This window comes from Bos javanicus, chromosome 10 (genome assembly GCF_032452875.1).
Source record: "Bos javanicus breed banteng chromosome 10, ARS-OSU_banteng_1.0, whole genome shotgun sequence".
Classification (NCBI taxonomy): Eukaryota; Metazoa; Chordata; class Mammalia; order Artiodactyla; family Bovidae; genus Bos; species Bos javanicus.
This window is the reverse complement of record NC_083877.1, coordinates 81,677,733-81,704,148: the sequence shown is the minus strand read 5'-3', so window position 1 is coordinate 81,704,148 and position 26,416 is coordinate 81,677,733. Positions and strand designations below refer to the sequence as shown.

The 26,416-nt window shown below is 39.0% G+C and overlaps 1 protein-coding gene and 1 long non-coding RNA gene across 2 annotated transcripts; one reads left to right on the top strand and one right to left on the bottom strand.

Annotated features, from left to right (window-relative positions):
* Positions 1-2,425: 2,425 nt before the first annotated feature.
* ADAM21 (ADAM metallopeptidase domain 21) lies at positions 2,426-18,008 on the bottom strand. Its single transcript, XM_061429281.1, has 2 exons — positions 17,673-18,008; positions 2,426-4,940 (listed from the first exon to the last, which is right to left on the bottom strand). The coding sequence occupies exon 2, from the start codon at positions 4,807-4,809 to the stop codon at positions 2,644-2,646; it is 2,166 nt and encodes a 721-aa protein (XP_061285265.1). The 5' UTR covers positions 4,810-4,940; positions 17,673-18,008; the 3' UTR covers positions 2,426-2,643.
* Positions 2,923-10,479, top strand: LOC133254906 (uncharacterized). Its single transcript, XR_009738802.1, has 3 exons — positions 2,923-3,011; positions 6,842-6,916; positions 9,748-10,479. It is a non-coding gene; the product is annotated as an uncharacterized LOC133254906 (long non-coding RNA).
* Positions 18,009-26,416: the final 8,408 nt, after the last annotated feature.

The following is a 26,416-nucleotide window of genomic DNA, read 5'->3' as shown; positions in this document are numbered from 1 at the left end:
ATAATTTACACTTTACTCTTCCTATCTTTTCCCCTGTTAGGTTTTAGAAATATTAGTTTTCTGCATTCTCCTGTATTTCCATAAAAGAAAAGGAATGAGACACACTGTGATTCTGCTAACCCTGGCAGCACTCCTAGGTGAGGTTATGTTTTGTTTTCTAATTCCCTAATCCAGCCATGCTAAGTCATAAAGGAGTTTAAAGGAGAAATAATTGAGCACTCTATTTTTTCTCATTGTTTCTACTTTTCAGTTCTGATCTACAGAAAGAAACTCTCAATTATGCAAATTATATTTTGCATGTCCACTGCTACAATGGATATGTGTTCACTTTTTTAATATATTTAAGGAATTTTACTTCTTGATGATTCTCTTTGCTCTCTGACAATTTGAGGGGTTTTTTTCTTAGTAAATAATTGAAGATTTCATTTCTTATAGCAAAATAAAGTCCAAATTTGAGCATGAAAACCAAAGTCAGCATAATCCCAGAAAATAAAAAGGATTATCTCAAAGTTACCACAAGTGAAAAATGTAAAACCCAGTGAATGTAAAATAATATTAGATTGATAAATTTGACTGTAACCAAATTTAATATTTTTATACAAAAACAGGAGCTTACCTTGTGGTTCAGTGGTAAAGAATCCACTTGCCAATGTAGGAGACGTATGTTCCATCACTGGTTGGGAAGATCCCCTGGAGAAGGAAATGGCAACCCACTCCAGTATTTTTGCCTGGAGAATCCCATGGACAGAGGAGCCTAATGGGCTCCTTGGGGTTGCAAGAGTTGGATATGACCTAGCAACTGAACAATGACACCATACACAAAATAATTTCAAAAGAGAAACAATAAATTGGAGCAGCTGCCTTTTGTCTCCATATGATTGTGTATACTGAAAACGTGTGGGTAAATCTCTGATTTATGTTCTAAAACGAAATTTAATCAGCTTGTCTCCTTGGTTCTTGCTTCCCTGTTTCTGTGACTCCACTAAACATCCGTTTCTTCTTTCTGTTTCTGGGTGATCCATTGTTACCATCTATTCCTCATCTGTTCCTAGAATGCCTCCAAGCGATGAGCACAAAGCGACAAGCACACAAGTAGAACAAGCATTTCACAAGGAAATGCTTTTCCAAAGATGTTTTGTATAACCTCTGTTGAGAGGAAAATGGGAGTTTTCCAAGGCAAGGGGGTTGGAGAGGGTGGTCAACAGAATTTGGGGAACGGGAATTGATGTACAGATGTGCAGAGGTCTGACACAGCTAAGTATATTTAAAACAGGAAATAGCTGGAGGATGCAAAATGTGCAAAGGATAGTGGAAAATGGTATCAAAAAGTTTAATTCAGTTGACAAAGAGAGGCATTTACAAGTTGTCTGGACCATATACAGAGGGTATCTGATATAGAAATGTGTTTTCAAGAGACAAGACTTCCAGCTATACTGAGAATAGACTGAGGAGATCATAACCTGGGGACTAAAAGATAGTGAAGGACAAGTACAAAAAGAGCATTATAAATACACATTTTAAATATTCAAAGTTCAATTTTGAAGAAGAGCTATAGTAGTTTTTAAAAGAGGACCAAAGTATTTTTTTATTTCCTAATTAATTTTATGCAATTAATAGTCCATTTAAATATTTATTGTGTATCTGGCACTGTTCTAGGTACTGGGACACAACAGTGAGCAGAAAACAGTTAAAATAACTCTGCCCTCATGAAGATTATATTCTGGTATTCAAAGGAAATCCTCAAAGAGGATATGCAAACTGCCAAATTAAGACAAAGTGTTAGAGCAGATAAGCTTGGCTAGGAAGCAGAAGAAACAGTGTCAGGAATTTTTGTTAAAAACAATTTGTTTATACTTTAATAAGAAACCATTCCTTTCTCTATTTTATTTACCTAATAACCCCTAGAGGTTGGATGGGAAAGCATTATTGTTATCCTTCTTTTCAGATTTTGGATCACAGTGTTAGAAAATTAAGTAATTTTTCAACTTTATTATTTCACTTTTGGTAACAGCAGGCACTGTCACTACAGGGAAAACCTGTCCTGCACATGTACATCTTCTGGCACTGATGAGATGTCCCATTGCAGCACTCTGGAAGATCACTCTTATTGACCTTATATCTACAAAGTCCCACTGATGGCATGAATTGCGTTGCAGTCTTTGCTTGTTCTGTGCATTTCAATGGGAAAACATTTCCATGATTCTAAATCTCAGTCCCAATCAAAATCACATCAGTACCCAACTGTTGATAAATGGAATCCACTAGGCTGACAACAGCAAATACATCCTGTGTAACTTTGAGAAGTTACTTTGGGAAGAAATGAAAAGAGGCGAGACTCATCCCTGGGTCCCCAGATGTATATCTCCTGCCTTTCCTGAGTCATATCTGTGCTCAAAAAAACACAAAGAGGACTCACTTGCAGGGAAATGAATTTTATTTGCCTTTTACAATCATGAACAGTAGATAGGAAAACGTTAGGAATTACCTTCGCTTGATGGCAATATCTTTAATACTGACAGAAGGCAAGGTGTCCACATTTTTCTGCAAACTGTCAGAAATGTGTTCCTGAACAGGCATGTTGGAATATTTCTACTGCCCTAGACTAAAACTTAATGTATAGGCTATTAGGTTACAGTCATATTCTTAATTGGGAGAGTGAGTCTTAGTCTTCTTGGGTCTAAAACGTTTTTGAAGATACATAAACACAGCAATTAAAGGTAAAAGCAAAACAAACAAACCAAGAGGCACAACTATTGGCAAGAAAGCTCTTCTGGCAGATGCTGGGCCGCTGTCAACACTACCCCCAGTGCCTCTGTGTAGGCAGTAGGGCGGGGACCACCCGTAGCCGCAGTGGCAGTGATGTTTGTTATTGCATATCCCCTTCATGTTACAGGTCTCAGGCAAGCAGGCCCGTGACAGAAGAGATAGGCTGACACACTTCTTGTGTATGCAGATCTTTCCTGGACCACACATGGTGCCATCTTTCACTTCACCAACGTCAGGTATATCAGGTATACTCATCTCTAAGTGATAGTCTGTACTCCAGCAGGTGACACCATTGATGTGAGTGTATTGCAAATTTGAGTGATCTCTCAGGTGGGGGATGTTCCCCACATTCTCACAATGAACTCTCCCACAAAAGCTATCTGAAATAGGGCATTTTAGGTATGTTGTGCCATTTACACCACAGTGGCCAAAACGGCTTCCCTGGGAGTTGATTTCTTTATAGCATCTCTGAGATGCACTCTTTGCACCTTCACCAAAAATCTCCCTGCACTGTTCATCATGGCTATTGCAGCTCTTTTGATAGCAAAAGGCACTGTCACTACAGGGAATCCCGTCCTGCACATGGACATCTTCTGGGCACTGATGAGATGTCCCATTGCACCACTCTGGAAGGTCACATTCATTGATCTGAGGTCTACAGAGCTCCCCTGATGGCATGAACTTGCAGTCTTTGCAACAAAGCCCAAAAGCACAAGCAGCCCCAGGTCTTAGAGTGCAGTTCAACAGACAACAGGGATCTTGTTCACACTGCTTTATAGATCCACAGTCACATTTCTCTTCTCCTTCAATCACACCATTTCCACAGTGATTCAGCATGAAGACTGCCTCTGGAATTGGCAGATTGTGCAGACATGATCCCTGGTTTAAAGTGGTCTTTGTAAATTCTGCATAGCTACAATTCGTGAATCTCTCTGCTGGCAACCTGATAGCATTCATGATGCAAGCACTTTGTCCACACACACAGAATTCTTCATCATGCTTCATACCCAGAGTATGACCTAACTCATGAGCTACAGTGAGAGCAAAAACAGACCAGGGGTCTCCTTTGAAATTATTAACTCCACAGTCGAGAGGAGGGTGACATATTCCTGCCACATAGGCTATACCAAGGACACTTATAAGTGAATTTTCAATGAAAATATGGGCAGCATCATACTGTAGCTGGGAAAGACTGATTTGTTTCCACTGAGAGAAGTCCTCCAGAACCTGTTCTATGCTTATCAGTGGAAAAACATTTCCATAATTCCAAATCTCAATCCCCATCAAAATCACATAGGTACCCAACTGCTGATAAATGGAATCCACTATGTTGACAACAACAAATACATTCTCCTGCACCTTCGAGAAATTACTTTGAGAATAAATGAAGAAATTGTGATCTACCACCACAACCAGCTCCAGAAACCACAAATGGGCCCACCGGTTATAAGCAGAATTTTGTTTCCGAGTTAATTTCTCAGCCTCTTCGAGTTCCAGCTGCTGGTGTGCCGCTTTATTCGTTAAGCCACATCTCATTGGTGAGAACTGTGTCTCTTTAGTGTTTATCTTAGATACCAGGTGTTCAAATGTAGTAGAGTGCCTGATGGGCTTGATTTCATAGGTAAAGTCATTTATCCGCAGCATTCCTTGAAAGCCCCCAGCACAAGTACTGAGGGCAACAAGGGACTCGGGGACCCCCTCCACATAACCGTGATAATAGCAGTCATTAGGGACAAAAGGCTGATCCTGCTGAAGGGCGTGCTGGTCCGTGTAGGTGAACACTGGGAGGGCTTTGGAAACCAAGATCTTCTTAGCTCTTATGTAGACAACACGTCTCTGACCCCCAAACTGCAGGCTGTAGGAGAGCCAGCCTGGAGCATTTGGACCTCTGCTCCCGTTGGTAACCTTCAGGGGAATCACCACATCTGGGGAATTGAGGCTTTGAGAGCGCCTTTCCTGGGACAGGCCAGAAGAGAACAGAGACACCTCAAGCCAGAGCAGTCCAACAACCTGCATGGACACTCTCGCCTCACCAGTCACCATGATGGAGCAGCCACTATGGAGCCATCTGTCCAGAGAAGAACTTATTAGGCACTGCTGACCCGGCTCCTCCCTCTGAGCTGAACTTTAAGGATCTGTGTCCTGTCAGAGTGGGACCATCAGAGCGGGCAGTGCTGCAAAGTGAAAATAAAAAGAAGGGTGGGGGATGGTGGTGGGATTGGGTAAGGAAAATAGGAGAAAGAATTTGAATGTGTCAAGAGTGATTAATGCAGCAAAAAGCTTTGGATTTGCTTTCAGTAACTGGGGATGTAAAGTTAGAGGGGACAAAGATAAAACAATATTGGCCCTATCGACAGTGGATAGTTGTGGGAACTGGATGCTAGGCACTTGGGTTTTCATTAGACAATTATCTCAAATACCTATAGGTGGTATAAAAATCTCCTCAATATAATGTTAAAGCAGAACTAAAGAAACTTCAGAGTACAGTGACACTGTATCTCAATTTGTCCAAAACTGTTGGTTTGTGCCTGTTGCCCTTGAATAACTCTTATTACTTTCTCCTATCAAAACTGGAGAGGTCAGAGACCATCACAATCCTTATGTCAATTTGCATCAGTCTTATGATTTACTTTAGACTATTTATCTCAAGTTATTTGCTTGTCTCCTTGTGATATTTTCCTTCACTCATTGAGTCATTTAGTGCAAGGTTTATGATTTTAACTCATTTTAATATCCCCTATATTATAAGGTCTATAATACCTAGTATAGTCCTCCATACAGTGAAAAATGTAAACAGTGGGTGGTGATGGGGAGGGGTGGTGAAGTACTTGGGTTATAGGTGAATGCCACTTAAAATGTATTCATATTTGAATATAATTTTTATAAGAAAAAAATCATAAATACTGACATCTTCTAAAGGAATGAGGAAAACAAGGTCGTTCTCCCTGGTTACCTGTAGGAGAATATGAAATACGAAAGGAAATAACTTCAGAAGGGATAATAAGAATTCATGAAATTTAAAAGTCTGAGAAAAGGAATTCTCTCTTCTAGGGGCAAAGGCATCAGAGTGCCTGGTATTTTAGGACTGCAGGGGAAAATTCCCAATGTCTGCTAAAATGTATTTACCAACAGTTTTTGAAAATGAAGAATTTCTGTATTACCTGGCATACAATCTGCCTGGCAACACTCATTAATTTCTTTAATTTATGTCTGGAGCATACAAAATGTGTAGGACCTTGTGCTAGATACTAGGGAAATAAAATTAAAATACAGTGCACTAAGCAGATTATCAATTTAGTGCAGAAACATGTGACAGGAGCAAGAATAACTTTAGAAGGCTCTATAACACTGTATTCAATATTTTATATATTATGTGCCCTTTTCTATGGCTGAGGAGAGTGTCCATAGACATCATCATAGTCTCAGTTAAGTGACAAAAAAGAGGCTAAGAAGCACTGAGCCTGTGGAAAAAAGACAAATAATCAAATTACTATAATAGGATCTGCATCACATTAATATGAGTAATAAAGTTAATAATTCAGGGACCCTCATTGTATAGACCTCCATAAACCCCTAGGAGGTGCTTAGTAATGCAGTTTATGAGAGTCGTAAGTGTTCAAAATTAGTTACTATACAAGAAAATTTGAAGTGCCCTGAAATAAAATGGTTCATATATTAAAGACTTGATAAATGTTTCCTGAAATTTAATAACTTAGGTAATTTTTATTGTTTTACCAGTAACAAGTTGTAAAGCTGAATTTTCTAAATATCAATAATAAAAAATATATTTTGGTTGAATACACTAGGGACAGGCAATTACTTTCTGTCCTCTCCAGAGAAAATATAACAAAATAATTCTCATGAGGGAGGCAGCTCAAGAGGAAGTGATTATAAAACTGTAGGGAAACATAGACGTGTGTTAGGAAGTTAATGCAAGTATTGGGTTTTTGAAATTTTTTGTGATGTTTATGGTATTTTCAAACTTTTGAAAGTTATTGTTTGTTGTGATTTCTTCCGATGCTAAATAAATGTTCATTTTTATCCTTATTGTAATTTTCTATTCTTTTTCTTAAAGTGGCCTCTCCTCTTGTAGATGCTTCAGGCTCAAAAATCTGATTTCATCCATGACTGTGATAAATGTACTGCCAAGGTAAGTTCAATTTCTTATGAAGAGCAACTAAGCCAAGCTAATCTAAGAAGTCTTTCATCAGATCAGATCAGATCAGTCGCTCAGTCGTGTCCGACTCTTTGCAACCCCATGAATTGCAGCACGCCAGGCCTCCCTGTCCATCACCAACTCCCGGAATTCACTCAAACTCACGGCCATCAAGTCAGTGATGCCATCCAGCCATCTCATCCTCTGTCGTCCCCTTCTCCTCCTGCCCCCAATCCCTCCCAGCATCAGAGTCTTTTCCAATGAGTCAACTCTTCGCATGAGATGGCCAAAGTACTGGAGTTTCAGCTTCAGCATCATTCCTTCCAAAGAAATCCTAGGGCTGATCTCCTTCAGAATGGACTGGTTGGATCTCCTTGCAGTCCAAGGGACTCTCAAGAGTCTTCTCCAACACCACAGTTCAAAAGCATCCATTCTTTGGCGCTCAGCCTTCTTCACAGTCCAACTCTCACATCCATACATGACCACAGGAAAAACCATAGCCTTGACTAGACGAACCTTTGTTGGCAAAGTAATGTCTCTGCTTTTGAATATGCTATCTAGGTTGCTCATAACTTTCCTTCCAAGGAGTAAGCATCTTTTAATTTCATGGCTGCAGTCACCATCTGTAGTGATTTTGGAGCCCAGAAAAATAAAGTCTGACACTGTTTCCACTGTTTCCCCATTTATTTCCCATGAAGTGGTGGGACCGGATGCCATGATCTTCGTTTTCTGAATGTTGAGCTTTTAGCCAGCTTTTTCACTCTCCTCTTTCACTTTCATCAAGAGGCTTTTTAGTTCCTCTTCACAAGCCAGCTTTTTCACTCTCCTCTTTCACTTTCATCAAGAGGCTTTTTAGTTCCTCTTCACTTTCTGCCATAAGGGTGGTGTCATTTGCATATCTGAGGTTATTGATATTTCTCCCGGCAATCTTGATTACAGTTTGTGTTTCTTCCAGTCCAGCGTTTCTCATGATGTACTCTGCATATAAGTTAAATAAACAGGGTGACAATATACAACCTTGACGAACTCCTTTTCCTATTTGGAACCAATCTGTTGTTCCGTGTCCAGTTCTAACTGTTGCTTCCTGACCTGCATACAGATTTCTCAAGAGGCAGATCAGGTGGTCTGGTATTCCCATCTCTTTCAGAATTTTCCACAGTTTATTGTGATCCACACAGTCAAAGGCTTTGGCATAGTCAATAAAGCAGAAATAGATGTTTTCCTGGAACTCTCTTGCTTTTTTGATGATCCAGCGGATGTTGGCAATTTGATCTCTGGTTCCTCTGCCTTTTCTAAAACCAGCTTGAATATCTGGAAGTTCACAGTTCACATATTACTGAAGCCTGGCTTGGAGAATTTTGAGCATTACTTTACTAGCGTGTGAGATGAGTGCAGTTGTGCGGTAGTTTGAGCATTCTTTGGCATTGCCTTTCTTTGGGATTGGAATGAAAACTGACCTTTTCCAGTCCTGTGGCCACTGCTGAGTTTTCCAAATTTGCTGGCATATTGAGTGCAGCACTTTCACAGCATCATCTTTCAGGATTTGGAATAGCTCCACTGGAATTCCATCACCTCCACTACCTTTGTTCGTAGTGATGCTTCCTAAGGCCCACTTGACTTCACATTCCAGGATGTCTGGCTCTAGGACAGTGATCACACCATCGTGATTATCTGGGTCATGAAGATCTTTTTTGTACAGTTCTTCTGTGTATTCTTGCCATCTCTTCTTAATATCTTCTGCTTCTGTTAGGTCCATACCATTTCTGTCCTTTATCGAGCTCATCTTTGCATGAAATGTTCCTTTGGTATCTCTGATTTTCTTGACGAGATCCCTAGTCTTTCCCATTCTGTTGTTTTCCTCTATTTCTTTGCATTGATCGCTGCAGAAGGCTTTCTTATCTCTTCTTGCTATTCTTTAGAACTCTGCATTCAGATGTTTATATCTTTCCTTTTCTCCTTTGCTTTTTGCTTCTCTTCTTTTCACAGCTATTTGTAAGGCCTCCCCAGACAGCCATTTTGCTTTTTTGCATTTCTTTGCCATGCGGATGGTCCTGATCCCTGTCTCCTGTACAATGTCATGAACCTCATTCCATAGTTCATCAGGCACTCTATCTATCAGATCTAGGCCCTTAAATCTATTTCTCACTTCCACTGTATAATCATAAGGAATTTGATTTAGGTCATACCTGAATGGTCTAGTGGTTTTCTCTACTTTCTTCAATTTAAGTCTGAATTTGGCAATAAAGAGTTCATGGTCTGAGCCACAGTCAGCTCCTGGTCTTGTTTTTGCTGACTGTATAGAGCTTCTCCATCTTTGGCAGCAAAGAATATAATCAATCTGATTTTGGTGTTGACCATCTGGTGATGTCCATGTGTAGAGTCTTCTGTTGTGTTGTTGGAAGAGGGTGTTTGTTATGACCAGTGTGCATTTTCTTGGCAAAACTCTATTAGTCTTTGCCCTGCTTCATTCCGTATTCCAAGAAGTCTTTCATAGCTGGTATGAAAATGAAGATGCCTGACCCAGTACCAATCATCTCCTGGATTCTAAATCCATTCCTAGTCAATACTTCTTTTACTTTAATTCAAATTCCTCTATATCATCCCTACATACAACTTCCCCTATTACTTCTGAGTTTTCCTTTGTTGAAAGAGACAGGCAGGCAGACAGACAGAAAGAGACAACCCAAATCAACCCTCACCTCTTCACAAAGCTCCTTACATACACTTACCTGCTTAAACTTAAGCTTCCTCACAGTTTACTGCTTGCCCTAAAACTCACTAGAGAAACCCATATCATAGAAGTCATATGTCTTTATGGTCCATAGGCTGAGTTCCTGTTGCCCACAGCTCACCAAGTCAAATCCAAACCATTTATCCAACTGCTTCCGACTACATTAAGTTTAAACCTTTCTTTCTCACTCTTCCATCAACCAGTCCCTATCATTCTTGCACAAACTCCAAAGACTTTGACACCTGACTGATAGAATTATTCTCCATCAAAAACCCTACCTTCATCATAACTAACGCTAGCAAGCATATAGACAACCCATCTGAAAACCAGGAGGGTTTTTCAATGTGGTTTTTTGTTTTTGTATTTGTTATTTAAGTCAAGCTTTTCAAATTGAAGTAGAGTTGATTTACAACATTGTGTTAGTTTCGGGTGTACAGCAAAGTGATTTAGATAGATAGATATTTAAGATTATTTTCTTATTTTCCATTGTAGTTTACTAGTGGATATTGAATATTGTTCCCTGTACTATACACTAGATCATTGTTGCTTATCTATTTTATGTATAGTAGTTTGTATCTATTAATCCCACATTCCTGATTTATCCTTCTCCACTTTCATTCCCCTTTGGTAACCATAAGTTTGTTTACCATTTCTGTGAGTCTGTTTGCATTTTGTACATAGATTCGTTTATACTGTTTTTTAGATTCCACTTACAAGTAATATACAGTATTTGTCTGTCTGCTTTACTTCACTAAATATTCTCTAGGTTTATCCGTGTTGCTACAAATGGCAATATTTCATTCTTTTTATGCTGGAGTGGTGTTCCATTGTGTGTGGGTGTACATGCACACACACAAGCACGCATATATATATATATATATATATATATATATATATAAACACACCCTCTTAAGCCAGCCATCTGTTGATGGGTCCTCAGGTTGTTTCCATGTCTTATCTATGGTAAATACTGCTGCTATGAACATTGGGGTGCATGTATCTTTTTGAATTGGTGTTTCAGGATATATACTTAGGAGTGGGATTGCAGGATAACATGGTAGTTCTATTTTTAGTTTTTTAAGAAACGCCATACTGTTTTCCATAGTGGCTGAACCACTTTACATTCCCATCAACAGTATAGGAGTGTTCCCTTTTCTTCACAGCCTCTCCAGAATTTTTTTATCTGTAGACTTTTTGATAATAACCATTCTGACTGGTGTGAAGTGATACTTTATTGCGGTTTTCATTTGTATTTCTCTATACTTTGCAAGGCTGTATATTGTCACACTGCTTATTTAACTTAGATGCAGAGTACATCATGCAAAATGCCAGGCTGGATAAATCACAAGCTGGAATCAACATTGCCAGGAGAAATATCAACAACCTCAGATATGCAGATGATACCACTCTAATGGCAGAAAGCAAAGAGGAACTAAAGAACCTGATGATGAGGTCCATCTAGTCAAAGCTATGGTTTTTCCAGTGGTCATGTACGGATGTGAGAGTTGGACTATAAAGAAAACTGAGCACTGAAGAATTGCTGCTTTTGAACTGTGGTGTTGGAGGAGACTCTTCAGAGTCCCTTAGACTACAAGATCCAACCAGTCCATCCTAAAAGAAATCAGTCCTGAATATTCATTGGAAGGACTGATGATGAAGCTGAAACTCCAATACTTTGGCCACCTGATGTGAAAAACTGACTCACTGGAGAAGACCCTGATGCTGGGAAAGATTGATGGCGGGAAGAGAAGGGGATGACAGAGGATGAGATGGTTGGATGGCATCACCGACTCAATGGACATGAGTTTGAGTAAACTCTGAGAGTTGCTAATGGACAGGGAGACCTGGCATGCTGCAGTCCATGGGGTCTCAAAGAGTTGGACATGACTGAGTGACTGAGCCGAGCTGATTAGGTTGGTCTTAGCTTTTCTTCCAAGGAGCAAGCGTCTTTTAATTTCATGACTGTAGTCACCATCCCCACTGATCTTGGAGCCCCTCAAAATAAAGTCTGTCACTGTTTCCATTGTTTCCCATCTGTTTACCATCAAGTGATGAGACCAGATGCCATGATCTTAGTTTTTTGAATGTTGAGTTTGAAGCCAGCTTTTTCACTCTTCTCTTTCACTTGCATCAAGAGGCTCTTTAAGTTCTAAGGGTGGTGTCATCTGCATATCTGAGGTTATTGATATTTCTCCCAGCAATCTTGATTCCAGCTTGTGCTTCATCCAGCCTGGCATTTTGCATGATGTACTCTGCATGTAAGTAAAATAAGCAAGGTGGAAATATACAGCTTTGACATATTCTTTTCCCAGTTTGGAACAAGTCTGTTGCTCCATGTGCAGTTCTAACTGTTGCTTCTTGACCTGCATACAGGTTTTTCAGGAGGAAGGTCAGGTGGTCTGGTATTCCCATCTCTTTAAAAATTTTCCACAGTTTATTGTGATCCACACAGTCAAAGGCTTTAGCATAGTCAGTGTACCAGAAATAGATGTTTTTCTGGAATTCTCTTGCTTTTTCGATGATCCAGTGGATGTTGGCAATTTGATCTCTGGTTCCTCTGCCTTTTCTAAATCCATCTTGAACATCAGGAAGTTCACGGTTCACATATTGCTGAAGCCTGGCTTGGAGAATTTTGAGCATTACTTTACTAGCGTGTGGGATGAGTGCAATTGTGCGGTACTTTGAGCATTCTTTGGCATTGCCCTTCTTTGGGATTGGAATGAAAACTGACTTTTCCAGTCCTGTGGCCACTGCTGAGTTTTCCAAATTTGCTGGCATATTGAGTGCAGCACTTTCACAGCATCATCTTTCAGGATTTGAAATAAATCAGCTGGAATTCCATCATCTCCACTAGCTTTGTTGGTAGTGATGCTTCAGACAACGATGTCATAGATTGCTTTTGTTTTGTTTTCTTTCTGTCTGCTGTTCTGATTGGGTGATTTCCATTATTCTACCTTCCAGATCACTTGTGTGTTCTTTTTTATCACTTAATCTGCTATTTATTTATTTTAGACATTGAATTATCTGTTTTGTTAAATTTTAAGAATTTGAGCAAATATCAGTTTGAATCAAGGGTTATTGGATTAATATTTTTTATTTTTATATAATTTTAAAAGGTTACTTTTCATTTAACATTATTGCAAAATATTGGCTATATTCCCCGGGTTGTACAAGGCATCTTTGAACCTGTCTTACACTGAATAGTTGGTACTTCACACATCCTTGTTCCTATAAATCCATCCTTTCCATCCAACACTCATAACCACCCATTTGTTCTTGATATCTGTGAGTCTGTTTGTTTTATAGTAACTAGTTTGGTGTTTTCTTAGATTCCACTTACAAGTGATATCATGCAGTATATATCTTTCTCTTTCTGACTGACTTCACATAGCATAAAGCACTCAAAGTCTATGCATGTTGCTGCAAATGGCAAAATTTCATTCTTTGTTATACTTGAGTGATATTACATTATATGTATATAGCACATCTTTATCCATTCATCCATCAGTGGACACTTCTGTTGTTTCCATGTGCTGCTATTAACAATAGAGTGCATGTATCTTTTCCAATTAATGGTTGTGGTTTTTTAAGGTATACACCCAGGAGTACATTCCTGGGTCATATGAAAGTTCTATTTTTTAGTTTTTGAGAAACCTTCATACTGTTTTCATAATAGTTGCACCAATTTACATTCCTACGAACAGTGTATGAGGATTCCCTTTTATCCACATGCTCACCAACATTAGTTATTTGTCTTTTGTTGATGATAGCTGGTCAAACTAGTGTGATGTCACTGTGGTTTTGATTTTCATTTCTTAATCATTAGCAATGTTGAGCATCTTTTCATGTGCCTGTGGCCATCTGCCTTTCCTCTTTGGAAATACGTCTGTTTAGTTCTCTGCCCATTTTTAAATAAAGTTGTTTATTTCTTTGATGTTGAGTTGTATGAGTTGTTTATATACTTTGGGTATTAATCCCTTATTGGTCATATAATTTGCAAATATTGTCACCTATTCAGTAGGTTGTCTTTTTGGTTTTGCTTAATTTAATTTTAATTGTATAATAGAGTATAGTTGATATACAAGGCTGTGTTAGTTACAGATGTACAGCAAAGTGATTCATTTATATATATATATATATATACATACATACACATACACACACACATGTATCCATTCTTTTTCAGATTCTTTTCCCATATAGGTTATTACAGAAGATTGAGTACAGTTTCCTATACTATACAATAGGTCCTTTTAGTTGTCTATTTTATATAAAGTATGTGAAAGTGAAGGTTACTCAGTTGTGTCTGACTCTTTGGGACGAATTCTCCCAGGCCAGAATACTGGAGTGGGTATCCTTTCTCTTTTCCAGGGGATCTTCCCAACCCAGGGATTAAACCCAGGTCTCCCACATTCCAGGTGGATTCTTTACCAGCTGAGCCACAAGGGAAGCCCAAGAATCCACAAGAAATCTCCAGTGGATCTTCCTGACCCAGGAATCAAATTGGGGTCTCCTTCATTGCAGATGGATTCTTTACCAACTGAGCTATGAGGGAAGCCCTTATATATAATAGTGTATATATATTAATCCCAAACTCCTAATTTACAGCCATGCCATGTTTTCTCTTTGATAACTATAAGTTTGTTTTCAAAATCTATGAGTCTATTTCTGTTTTGTAAATAAGTTCATTTTAACCACTTTTTAGATTCCACATATAAATGATATTATATGATTTTTGTCTTTCTCTATCTGACTTACTTCACTTAGTATGATGATCTCTAGGTCCATCTTTGTTGCTGCAAATAGCATTGTTTCATTCTTTTTTATGGCCAAGTAATAGCCCATTGTGTGTGTGTGTGTGTGTGTGTGTGTATATACACTACATCTTCTTTTAAAAAAATTTTTTAATTATTATTTTTTTTACTTTACAATATTGTATTGGTTTTGCCATACATCAACATGCATCCGCCACAGGTGTACACATATTCCCCATCCTGAACCCCCTCCCACCTCCCTCCCCATACCATCCCTCTGGGTCATCCCAGTGTACCAGCCCCAAGGTTCCTGTATCCTGCATCAAACCTACACTGGCGATTCATTTCTTATATGATATTATACATGTTTCAATGCCATTCTCCCAAATCATCCCCCGCCTCCCTCTCTACAAACCATAAATGCTGGAAACAGTGAGACAGAGAAAAGGGAATCCTCCTACACTGTTGGTAGAAATGCAAATTGGTACAGACACTATGGAGAACAGTACAGAAGTTCATTAAAAACCTAAAAATAGAGCTACGGTATGATCCAGCCACTTCTCTCTTGATGAACATTTAGGCTACTTCCATGTCTTGGCTATTGTAAATAGTGCTGCAATGAACATTGAAGTGCATGTGCATGATCAGACCGGGTTCGATCCGTGGGTTGGGAAGATTTGCCAGAGAAGGGAAAGGCCACCCACTCCAGTATTCTGGCCTGGAGAATTCCCTACATGGGGTCACAAAGAGTCAGACATGACTGAGTGACTTTCACTTTTACCATCTTTTCATATACTTTTTGGCCATCTGTATGTCTTCTTTAGAGAAGTATCTGTTTAGATCTTCCACTCATTTTTTATTATAATTTTTTTTTTATATTGAGCTGCCCTGAGGCCAAACAAACAACCTATGTCATATTCTGCTCATCTTGAGAGCAGGGAATAGGAAAACGCTTCAAAGTATCTTTGTCATAATCCTTGTCCTCATTATTTCTAGGACCCCAGAGAGCCAAACTCCTAAAAGAACATCATTCTAAATGTTTAATACTGTGAAGTGGTGCCATTAAAAATCCATATTCTCTATAATTATTGGAAACTTGGAGTAGACAATAGCCCTCCTCCATATATTTTTATCAACTTTTAATTTTTCCCCACAGCTATTCCAAATTTCTGAAAACCTTTACCTACCCATCACTTCTCTTACTGTTATGCTTGAATACAGTCTGTCACTGATTCATTAGAGTCATGAAGTCAATTAAATGGTTCTTGACATGTGCTGGGAGCCAGCGTGAGGAACTCCACCCATGGCAAAGGTCATGAGAAAGGAGCCTCGACATACGCAAAGGCGGGATCGAGCCTCAGGAGTCCCCCTGGAAATTCTCGAGCATCTACCCCCAAAACTGGAGTCTGCCTACTTTACTGCTTTGTGCTCTCACCTACACCTCTGACTTTATGGGGGCTGTCCTCCACCACCTCTCTCTGAAAAAGAGTTAACTTAGAGCTCCAGTTAATAATAATTCCTGGGCGTGACAGGAGTGTTTCAACCTACAAACTCCTCTGAAGGTTCTCTAGCCTGCCTGACAGGCTTGTCCGGCCACATGTGATTGTTCACAGCCTCCCAACCATGAGAGGCACGAGATGCTTTAAACCTTCTAAAAACATATTCTTTTGAGAAGTTAGGAAATTATTAGTGTAGTACAGTGGGCTGATTAGAAATTGTACTGGTGAAGGGTTTTTCATTTGTTGAGCCAATGTTTGCTGCTAAGTCTCCACATCCCCTGCCCTTATACACATTGATGAATATGTAGAAGAAAAAAGTATTAACCTTTGATATTAATCACGTTAGACCTTAGGCTAAGCAAATTCTTTGCTTAATTAAAACCCACTACATCCTTACCCTATAGGAATGTAACTTTATCTGGTACCTTCGGAAGGTGGTGTCTGTTTTAAGAATAATTACCCCTGGAGAAATAAGTGTTCTGGTTGACTGACTGCTGTCACAAGGAGAGGGTCATAAATTGTTAGCAGGCCCCCTGGCCAGAAGATGATGTAACACCCCTAAGACCTTTGTATACATTTGTATGAAGCACCTGACTTTAATAAAAGTCAGGGCTGCTGATCCTACGTGACTTTTGTTTAACACTCAGTATATAAAAGTTGACCCTGGAAAATAAAGAATGGGATCAGTTCCTCGAAAGACTGGTATCCTCATGTCATTCTTTCTTTCACCTTCTGGCTGAATTCCCATCTGGAGTGCGGAGGCCCACCAAGCCTACTAATTTTGCCTGGGCTTCTAAGATCTGACCGGGGAGGCCTTAGTGTCTCCTCTCCCTCGGGAGAATGGGAAGACGCCTGTGGCCTACATGGGTGGTGCAAACTTCTTGTCTTGAAGTTTTATTGGTTTTCTGCGTAAACCAAGTTATTCAGCCTCTTTTCTCCACTGAATTTCCCTGCTGAGCTATCTTCACTTAACCACTCTATAACCCTCTAGTTAATATTTAATCTAGCAGTTGTTTCCTGATCAAAGCCGACACCGTCTCTCCTTCAAGTTTCCCTGGATCCACCGGGGCTGGACCCCAGCAGACATGCAGTTTTTATCTTTTAGAAAATTGAATTAAAGTATCAGAGGACATCCCTAGAAGTTGCTTAGCAACTCATACGTGAATGATGCACAAATTTTGTGGGTATTTGTGTATGTGTGGCCACTGGGTCATAATACAAAATGAATTTTTAATCCAGAACAGAGTGAAAAAAAATATTCATACTGATGCCAAATTCAAAGACCAAATGGTTTTTAGGATTTTCACTGTTACAAACCTATATGAATGCGTGCCCATTTCTTTTACTTCTCTACCCTACACCATATTCCAGTCATAATGGAAGAGTGATCCTTCCTGAGATTCAGGTATTAGCCCTTATCTTCTATTCCAGATCATATCTCCTATCTACTAAAGCACCGAGTCTATAAATTTTTCCTACTCTCAACTTTACTTTTTCCTATTTTCCTGTTCTTTACTAGCAGTTTGGGTAATCAACTTATCTTGCTTTGCCCAGTACTATCTTGTTTATAAACTGAAAGTCCCACATCACAGCAACCCCCTCAGTTTTAGGCAAACCCTAGCTGCAACATAGCTCCACCTTCTTATGCTAAAGTCTCTCGCATCTTTTAAAAGGAAAAACAACCAAAGTTAAGAATGTTTCCATTATTCGACATATTATTCTGATTACCAAATTACACATAGAGGCAAACTTGATAACTGACTTACCAACAGAAGTAACCGTAGCTTCCATGCTTTTTCCTTCGAGATAATTTGTACCACACTTATCAGTGAACCAAGATAGGTAGCTGAGACCTCACATAACAAAGGGAAACTTAAGCGTTGCCGCTCTTGTCTCTCAGGTGACAAAAGTTCTAGATTTAGCTGCTTAGCAACAAGGATTTTTCACTTCTCCAGAAACAACTGGCTCTCAAGAATGTCTTGCTCTGGCTCCACCATTTCTATACAGATTTACGTCTGACTTCACTATAATGGAAATTAGCCTCTTCACCTCCAATTCGTGTAGCTTCATTTCTGCTTCATCATCTTACCCATGCTGTTGTATTGGCCAGATTGTCTGATCACTTTTCACTGTTGGGTTTAATTATATTAACATTGTAGGTCAAGATATTACATATTTTCTAAATAATATAGACAACACTGATATTCTATAATTCTCCTTACAGTTGCCATATTCAACACATTTTTGTATTATATAATTTATAACTTTGCTATTTTGTTTTGTATACAAGTTTTAAAAGTTGCATCTCCTATTAAACTGTAATATTTTGACAAAAAACATGCTCAAAATGATTTGGTAGATAATTTAGAGTATAATATTTGACAAAATAGATCATCTCTAAAATGATTTCAACTCTATAAATATTGCATAGAAAAAACCTGAGTCAATAAAATACTAAATCTGGGTAGATCCTATTTTAAAAGGATTATTGGCTAAATGAGTCTTGTCACCTAATTTAACTGGATTCAGAGCTCTATGAAATAATTATCAATTAGAAGCATTTTTAGTGACAGTCCCCTTCTGTTTACTCTCAGGAAAAGTTCTTTCTAGCCATGCTGATTTCCTCAGAAATCTGTTTGAGATTTTTCTTTTCATAAACTGTTTCATTCAACCACACAGAACTGGAGATATCCCTTTCTTAGGAAGGGAAGATTTAAAAAAAGACTTTGTCTACAGCTAAACTCAGTGGATTAAGTCTGCTCTTATGCATGAGGTAATTAACAATGAAGAAAATACAACCAAGAGATAAGAAAGTAGGAAACTATAGACAGTCAATCATGGAAAAGTTTTAGTAACAAACAAGTAGGACCTGTAAGCAGAGCAAGGAAATTCAACTCAGGAAAGAAGACTAGAGCACCTGCTTCAAATAGAAAATATCCCAGGAGATTGAGAGGTGAGAAAGAATTCAAATCTCCCAAAGTAGTTTTGACTTGGTCTTGCTTGCTTTAACAGGGAGCAATGCTTTTTAAAAATAGCATTAAGGACTTCTGGTTCCAGAAAAGGTAGAATAAACACTTGTCTCCATATTGCTTATGCTCAGTACTGGTTAAAGTACTGTACTTTACATATAAAACAAACATAAGAAGGTTCAGAAAGGTGGAGCAAAAATTATAGACCAGTTAGTGACACTGGAACCTAAGAACAGCATGGTGATGATTTCTTTCTATTTTCTTCTACCCTCATTGTAGTATGGAAAAGGCTGTTAAATGCTAAAATGCAATAGATACAAACAAACAAAAGGCCCAAGCAAGTTTGTTCTCTCTAGCCAAAGAAACAAGAAATGAGCAGCCTGGAAAGACAGAAACCTTTCATTAATAGAAAATAACCATCCTACTCCAGCCAAATGTCATGGGAAAAGTTGTTGTCCCACATGAATCCTCATAGGCAAAGGCCAGGTGAGGAGATTAGATATCCAATCTCACCCAGCTCATGACGTGCCTTAGCCACCCCTTCATTGGGGTGGTGTCAGGGAAGGTCAAATAGACTTCTGGGACTTTCATTCTCACCATGTAGTAATGAGGCTCTCGTATTACAGTGCTTTTGGAGGCCACTTGGGCAGTGGAATTCTTAAATTTCCTAGTCAGGGTGCTGTCAGCAGAGCCAAGAGAGGAAATTAATGTGCTCCATACTTTAACAATATGAGGTTCCCCTTCTCCTCAGCACATCAACAGAAATAGAGTGGAGACCTAAGCATGTACCATCATAGCAGTGACAATGAAATACTTCTCTTCCTCTGCTAGTACACTGTCAGAGGGGTCCTGGTATTTATATAAGATCTAAAGCCTCAAAATATAACAGCCAAAATGTTCAGAATACAATGAAAATTCGCCTGTCATATAAAGAAGTATAGAAGTTGCAACTTGAAGGAGAAAAGACGATCAACAGATGCCAACTCTGAAATGATGCAGATGTTGGTATTATCTGGTAAGAATTTTAAAATAGCCAACATAAAAATGTTCCAATGAACAATGACAAGGATGATCAAAACAATTGGGAAAAGTAGAAAATTTCAGGAAAATAAAGTCCTACCAAAGAAGTGTAGGATATTTTTTAAAAGAAAATAATGGAAATTTATAACTGAAAAATACAAAATCTGAAGGCAGAAAGTCAATGGATGGGCTGGAAAATAAAATAGAGTTAACAGAGGAAATAAGTAGTGAAACTGAACACAGAGAAAGAATTACTACTAAATCTGAAAAGCAGAGAGGAAAAAATAAAGTGGAAAAAAATGTGTAACCTCTAGGACTATAACAAAAGATATAAGACTCATGTTATCCCAGTTACAGAAGGAGAGAAGAATAGGCAGGGATTCCAAGTACTCAAATAATGACTGAAGATTTCTAAAAGTTGGCAAAAGTCATAGCCTAAGGATTTAAGAAGCTCAGAATCACAAACAGGATATACCCAAGGAACATGCTGGGACACGTCATAATCATATTGTGAAAACTAAAAGACAAAGAAAAAATCTTGAAAGTACTTTGAGAGAAACTTTATATTGCCTAATCTTACTTCTAAGGGGGGAGACAATTTGAAAAATAGCATATTTCTTGTTAGAAACCACATAGGCCAGAAGGAAATAGCAAAATATTTCACAAGAATTAAAATATCAATACAGAATTTTATATCCACTGAAAATACTCATCAGGTATGCTGAGGAAACCAAGACATACTCAGATGAAGGAAAACTAAGAGAATTTGTCACTAGCAGACCTGCTTGAAAAAATAGCTAAAGAAAATTTTTGAAATAGAAAGGAAATTATAAAACAAGGAATCTTTTAATATCAAGAAGGAAGAAGGGTGATGGAAGAGTTAAAATATGGGTAAATACAATGGACTTTCTTTTTCCTCTTGAATTTTATAAATTATATTTAGTAGCTAAGGCAAATATAATATTGTCTAATGTAGTTCTCAATATACAGAGAAGAAATATTTAACACAATTATACTGTAAAGGGGATGGAAAATGGCTCAAGGGAACTAAGTTTTGTAGGTTTCATTTGAATGAGAAAATTTTTCAGAATTAAAACCACAAAAGGCAAAAAAAGAGAAAGAATAGAAGACAAAAAACAGAACAAGAGCAATAAACAGAAAACATAAATATGGTAGATATTAACCAAATATATCAATAATCACTTTAAATGTGAATATACATTTTAAAAGAATGAAGCTATCAGAGTAAATAAAATACAAGACCCAGCTATATGTTGTCTACAAGAAACATATTTTAAGACATTGATAAAGAGTAAAAGGATGAAGAATGATACTATGCTAACACTAATCAAAACTATGCTGGAATAGCTATACTAATTTCAAACAGAGCAGAATTCAGAGCAGGGAAAATGATAAGATATACAAAGGAGCACTAAATAATGATAAAGTGGTCAGTTCTCCAAAAGGCATGACAATCCTTAATGTGTATATCCCTAATAACAGGGCAGCAAAATACTTGGATTAAAAAAAATGAGAAACCTGCAAGAAGAAACTGACAAATGCATTATTATATTTGGAGATGTCAACAACTCTCTATTAATGATTGGTAAACCCAGCAAAAGATCCTCTTGATGAGGGTGAAGCAGAATGAAAGAGCTGGCTTAAGATTAAATATTAAAAAAAATTAAGATCATGGCATCTGTCCCCATTACTGCATGGCAGATTAAAGGGGAAAAGGTAGAAGTAGTGACAGATTTCCTCTTCTTGGGCTCCAAAATCACTGCAGACAGTGACTGCATCTGTGAAATCAGAAGACAATTGCTTCTTGACAGAAAGCGATGACAAACCTAGACAGTGTGTTGAAAAGCAGAGACATCACTCTTCCGACAAAGGTCCGTATAGTCAAGGCTCTGGACTTTCCAGTGGCCACGTATGGTTGTGAGAGCCGAACCATAAGGAAGGCAGAACATCAAAGAACTGATACCTTCGAACTGTGATGCTGGAGAAGACTCCTGAAAGTCCCTTGGACAGCAAAGAAATCAAACCAGGAAGGACTGATGCTGAAGCTGAAGCTCCAGTATTTTGGTCATCTGATGTGAACAGATGATTCATTGAAAAAGTCCCTGATGCTAGGAAAGACTGAGGCGTCAGAGGATGAGATGGCTGGATAGTATCACCAGTGCAATGAACACGAACTTGGTCAAACTTTGGGAGATGGTGAGGGACAGGGAGGCCTGGCGTGCTGCAGTCCATGGGGTCACAAAGAGTCAGACAGGACTGGGCAAGCGAAAAACAACAACAACAGACCCAGCAAGCAGAGAATTAGTAAGGAAGGATATAGATGAACTCAACTCCATCAGTCAACTGGATATAATTGACATTTATAAAATATTTCATTCAACAACAGCAGAACACATTCTTCCGAAACCCATATGTAACACATACCAAGTAGAACACATTCTGAAACATAACAAATTCCAAAGATGGAAATCCCACAGCTTTTCAAAATTAATGGGGTGCTGTGAAAGCAGTATTTAGTATTTATTAAAATTTATAAAACTGATTGCATATATTAGAAAGAAGGTCTGTACTAATCTGGTACCTAATTTAACCCAAAGTGAGCAGAAGAGAAGAAATTAAATAAAGCAGAAAATAGTGAAACTGAAAATTAATAGAGAAAAATCAATGAAACCAAATCTGGTCCTTTGAAAATATCAGTGAAACTTATAAACTTTCCACACTAAAAATGGAGAAAGATGACACAAATTACTAATAAAGACGGAGAAAACAAAGCAGTCTTCCCCAGCTACAGTATGATGCTGTACATATTTTTGTTAAAGGTTCACTTCTAAGTGTCCTTGCTATAGCATATATGGCAGGAATATGTTGTCGTTTTCTCAACTGTAGAGTTAATAATTTCAAAGGAGACCCCTGGTGTGTTTTTGCTCTCACTGTAGCTCATGAGTTAGGCTATGGTTTTTCCTGTGGTCATGTATGGATGTGAGAGTTGAACTGTGAAGAAAGCTGAGCGCCGAAGAATTGATGCTTTTGAACTGTGGTGTTGGAGAAGAGTCTTGAGAGTTCCTTGGACTGCAAGGAGATCCAACCAGTCCATTCTAAGGGAGATCGGTCCTGGGTGTTCTTTGGAAGGACTGATGCTGAAGCTGAAACTCGAATACTTTGGCCACCTCATGTGAAGAGTTGACTCATTGGAAAAGACTCTGATGCTGGGAGGGATTGGGGGCAGGAGGAGAAGGGGATGACAGAGGATGAGATGGCTGGATGGCATCACTGACTCGATGGACGTGAGTCTGAGTGAACTCCAGGAGTTGGTGATGGACAGGGAGGCCTGGCGTGCTGCGATTCATGGGGTTGCAAAGAGTCGGACACCACTGAGTGACTGAACTGAACTGAACTGAACTGGGTATGCAGCATGAAAAAGAATTCTGTGTGTGTGGACAAAGTGCTTGCATCATGAATGCTATTAGGTTGCCAGCAGAGAGATTCACGAATTGTAGCTATGCAGAATTTACAAAGACCGCTTTAAACCAGGGATCATGTCTGCACAATCCTCCAATTCCAGGGACAGTCTTCATGCTGAAGCACTGTGGGAATGGTGTGATTGAAGAAGAGAAGTGTGACTGTGGATCTATAAAGCAGTGTGAACAAGATCCCTGTTGTCTGTTGAACTGCACTCTAAGACCTGGGGCTGCTTGTGCTTTTGGGCTTTGTTGCAAAGACTGCAAGTTCATGCCATCAGGGGAGCTCTGTAGACCTCAGATCAATGAATGTGACCTTCCAGAGTGGTACAGTGGGAGATTTCATCAGTGCCCAGAAGATGTCCATGTGCAGAATGGGATTCCCTATAGTGGTAGCCTACTTCTATCAAAAGAGCTACAATAGCCATGATGAACAGGGCAGGGAGATTTTTGGTGAAGGTATAAAGAGTGCATCTCAGAGTTGCTGTACAGAGATCAACTCTCTGGGAAGCCATTCAACACAAGTGACGCTTATCTCCTGGAAAAGAAGTGAAACTGTACCTGAGGTATAGATAGGATCCAAGAGTTCCAAACTTCTACATACTCATCCAGAGCAAGTCTGTTACAATGTTATAACTCGGGGGGAAAAGACCATCCCAAAGCCCCAGGTCTCTCTGAACTGGGAATCAGAGACCTTGCTGGGTTGACCTTGGCCAAGTTACTGCCCTTCTCTGGGCCTCAGTACCCTCATCCCTGAAGTAAGGGGTAGATCCACACGATGGGTTTTCACTTCCTATACCCTCCACTTAAATAAAGGAATCGTATTATACTTTAGAACAATAGAAAATTTTTTCCTTTGTTCATTCTATAAATTAAGCTTATTGCTTTTTAGAGGGCAGGCTAATGAATATTGTCATTTTACAACAGTCATCCTTCAAAGATAAAAACACAAGATTGGTCCCAGCTGAAAGCTTTTCAGACGTGTAGAAAATACATAATTTATGACTCCTTCCATGGTTTGCTGTTGTGGTATTTGACTACGTTGTAAACCATTGGTTAAACTACATTTCAGTTACACTGTGTATAAAAACAGCACTTTTGTATGTTTTTAATATTCTGTAACTGTAGGAATTACTTTATTGGTAAAATCCACTGACATATCCAATTTAAGTGATTTTAGCAGTCAACAGTTCTTGGTGACAGAGAAGGCAATGGCATCCCACTCCAGTACTCTTGCCTGGAAAATCCCATGGATGGAGGAGCCTGGTGGGCTACAGTCTACGGGGTCGCTAAGAGTCGCTGAGAGTCGGACACGACTGAGCGACTTCACTTTCACTTTTCACTTTCATGCACTGGAGAAGGAAATGGCAACCCACTCCAGTGTTCTTGCTTTGAGAATCCCAGGGACGGGGGAGCCTGGTGGGCTGCCGTCTGTGAGTCGGACATGACTGAAGCGACTTAGCAGCAGCAGCAGCAGCAGCAGCTCTTGGTGAATAAAGATTTATTGTTTTCTTTTTTTTTTTTTTGGTTATAAACATTTTTTTCTGACCAGGTAGATTATTCGTGTTCTATTTTCTCTTTTTGGCAAAATGGGAATAAAAATATCAATATTCAAATACTGTTAGTTTTTATTTGAAAAAAATGTGGAGGTCTATTAGGAGAAAGAGGCTATAATCACAACAGTTTTATTGGAATATTCAATATGTCTCATTACAACCTGTCATATATAAGGTAACAGAATGCCAAACTGTAAATGCTTTATATTATTCAACAAAATACCTTCCACTCTCTGATAACATAGTAACTTCTCTTTTTCCTCCCTTGATTACCTTGGAAGTGGAAAAGAAAATATTTTAAAAAACTGTGGATGATTTCCCATGACTGTAGTATGTGCCTGAGTCACTGCCAGTTTGGAAATCTGATGGGGATGCGTCATGTTATGACCTTGTGGCCTTTCCCACAGCATGCTTCCTGCAGTGTTTTAACAAGGGCAGCCTATACTGCTCTTGGGTGTCTAGCCCTCATATCACGTCACCATGTACAGTGTTTTATCACATGTACACATGGGAAGTCAAGAGCGGGAAATCCAAGAGGAAGAGTCCAGCTGTTAATGGAAATGAACAAGTCATATGGATAATGGTTCTCTCTCTGAAAGACGCTTCCCTGTGAGAGGAGTCTACATTGTAGGATCTTCAAGGTGCAATAAATTATGGGACACACACACGTCTCTTTAAGCCATGCAGAGATACAAGGAGGATTCGGCAGCCTGCAGCCCTGAAGACAGCGTGTGTCAGAACCCGAAACATGATGGCATCCTTATCTCAGACTTCTAAACCTCCAGAACATTATATCACTCAAAAATAAGTGAGATGCTATACTGGACATTAGGAGATCCTGACGGGAACAAATAGGAAGAAAAGCTGATTAAAAGATGACGTCAGTCACATAATGGCCCAGATAAATTCAAGCCACCTTCTGTCAAAGCCTCGCTCTTTATCTTTCAACTATATATGGATATTCCTGAATAATTTTTCTTGGCCACTCTGCGTGGCTTATAGGATCTTAGTTCCCTGATCAGGGATTGAACCCTGGTCACATTGGTGAAAGCCTAGAACCCTAACCACTAGACTACCAGGGAACTTCCTGAATAATTTTTGTAAAAAGTCACCAAAGTTATATGCTTCAAAAATACAATGGTGGGACAGGCATAAGATAGACACTCCCATTCCAAAAGGGAGAAATAGGAGGGAAGAAAGGAGTGACAGTTTCCACTTATGTCTAAAATCTTAAAGCAAGAGAATAATTAATCCTTTTTGGTTCCATGTTCTTTCCTCCCTCCAGGCACACTGGGGATTTTGTCCCACTCCCTGACCCACTAAAGTGGAGGTCTTGCCTTCCAGACACACTGGGGTGACAGTTCTGGGTTGGACACCCACAACTCCCGGAGGCCTACCCCATCACTTTGCAGAGCGTAGCCTACACTGTACTTCTCATGGGCTACAGTTGAATGCCCATGGCTGAAATAATGTGCAATGGTTCTAC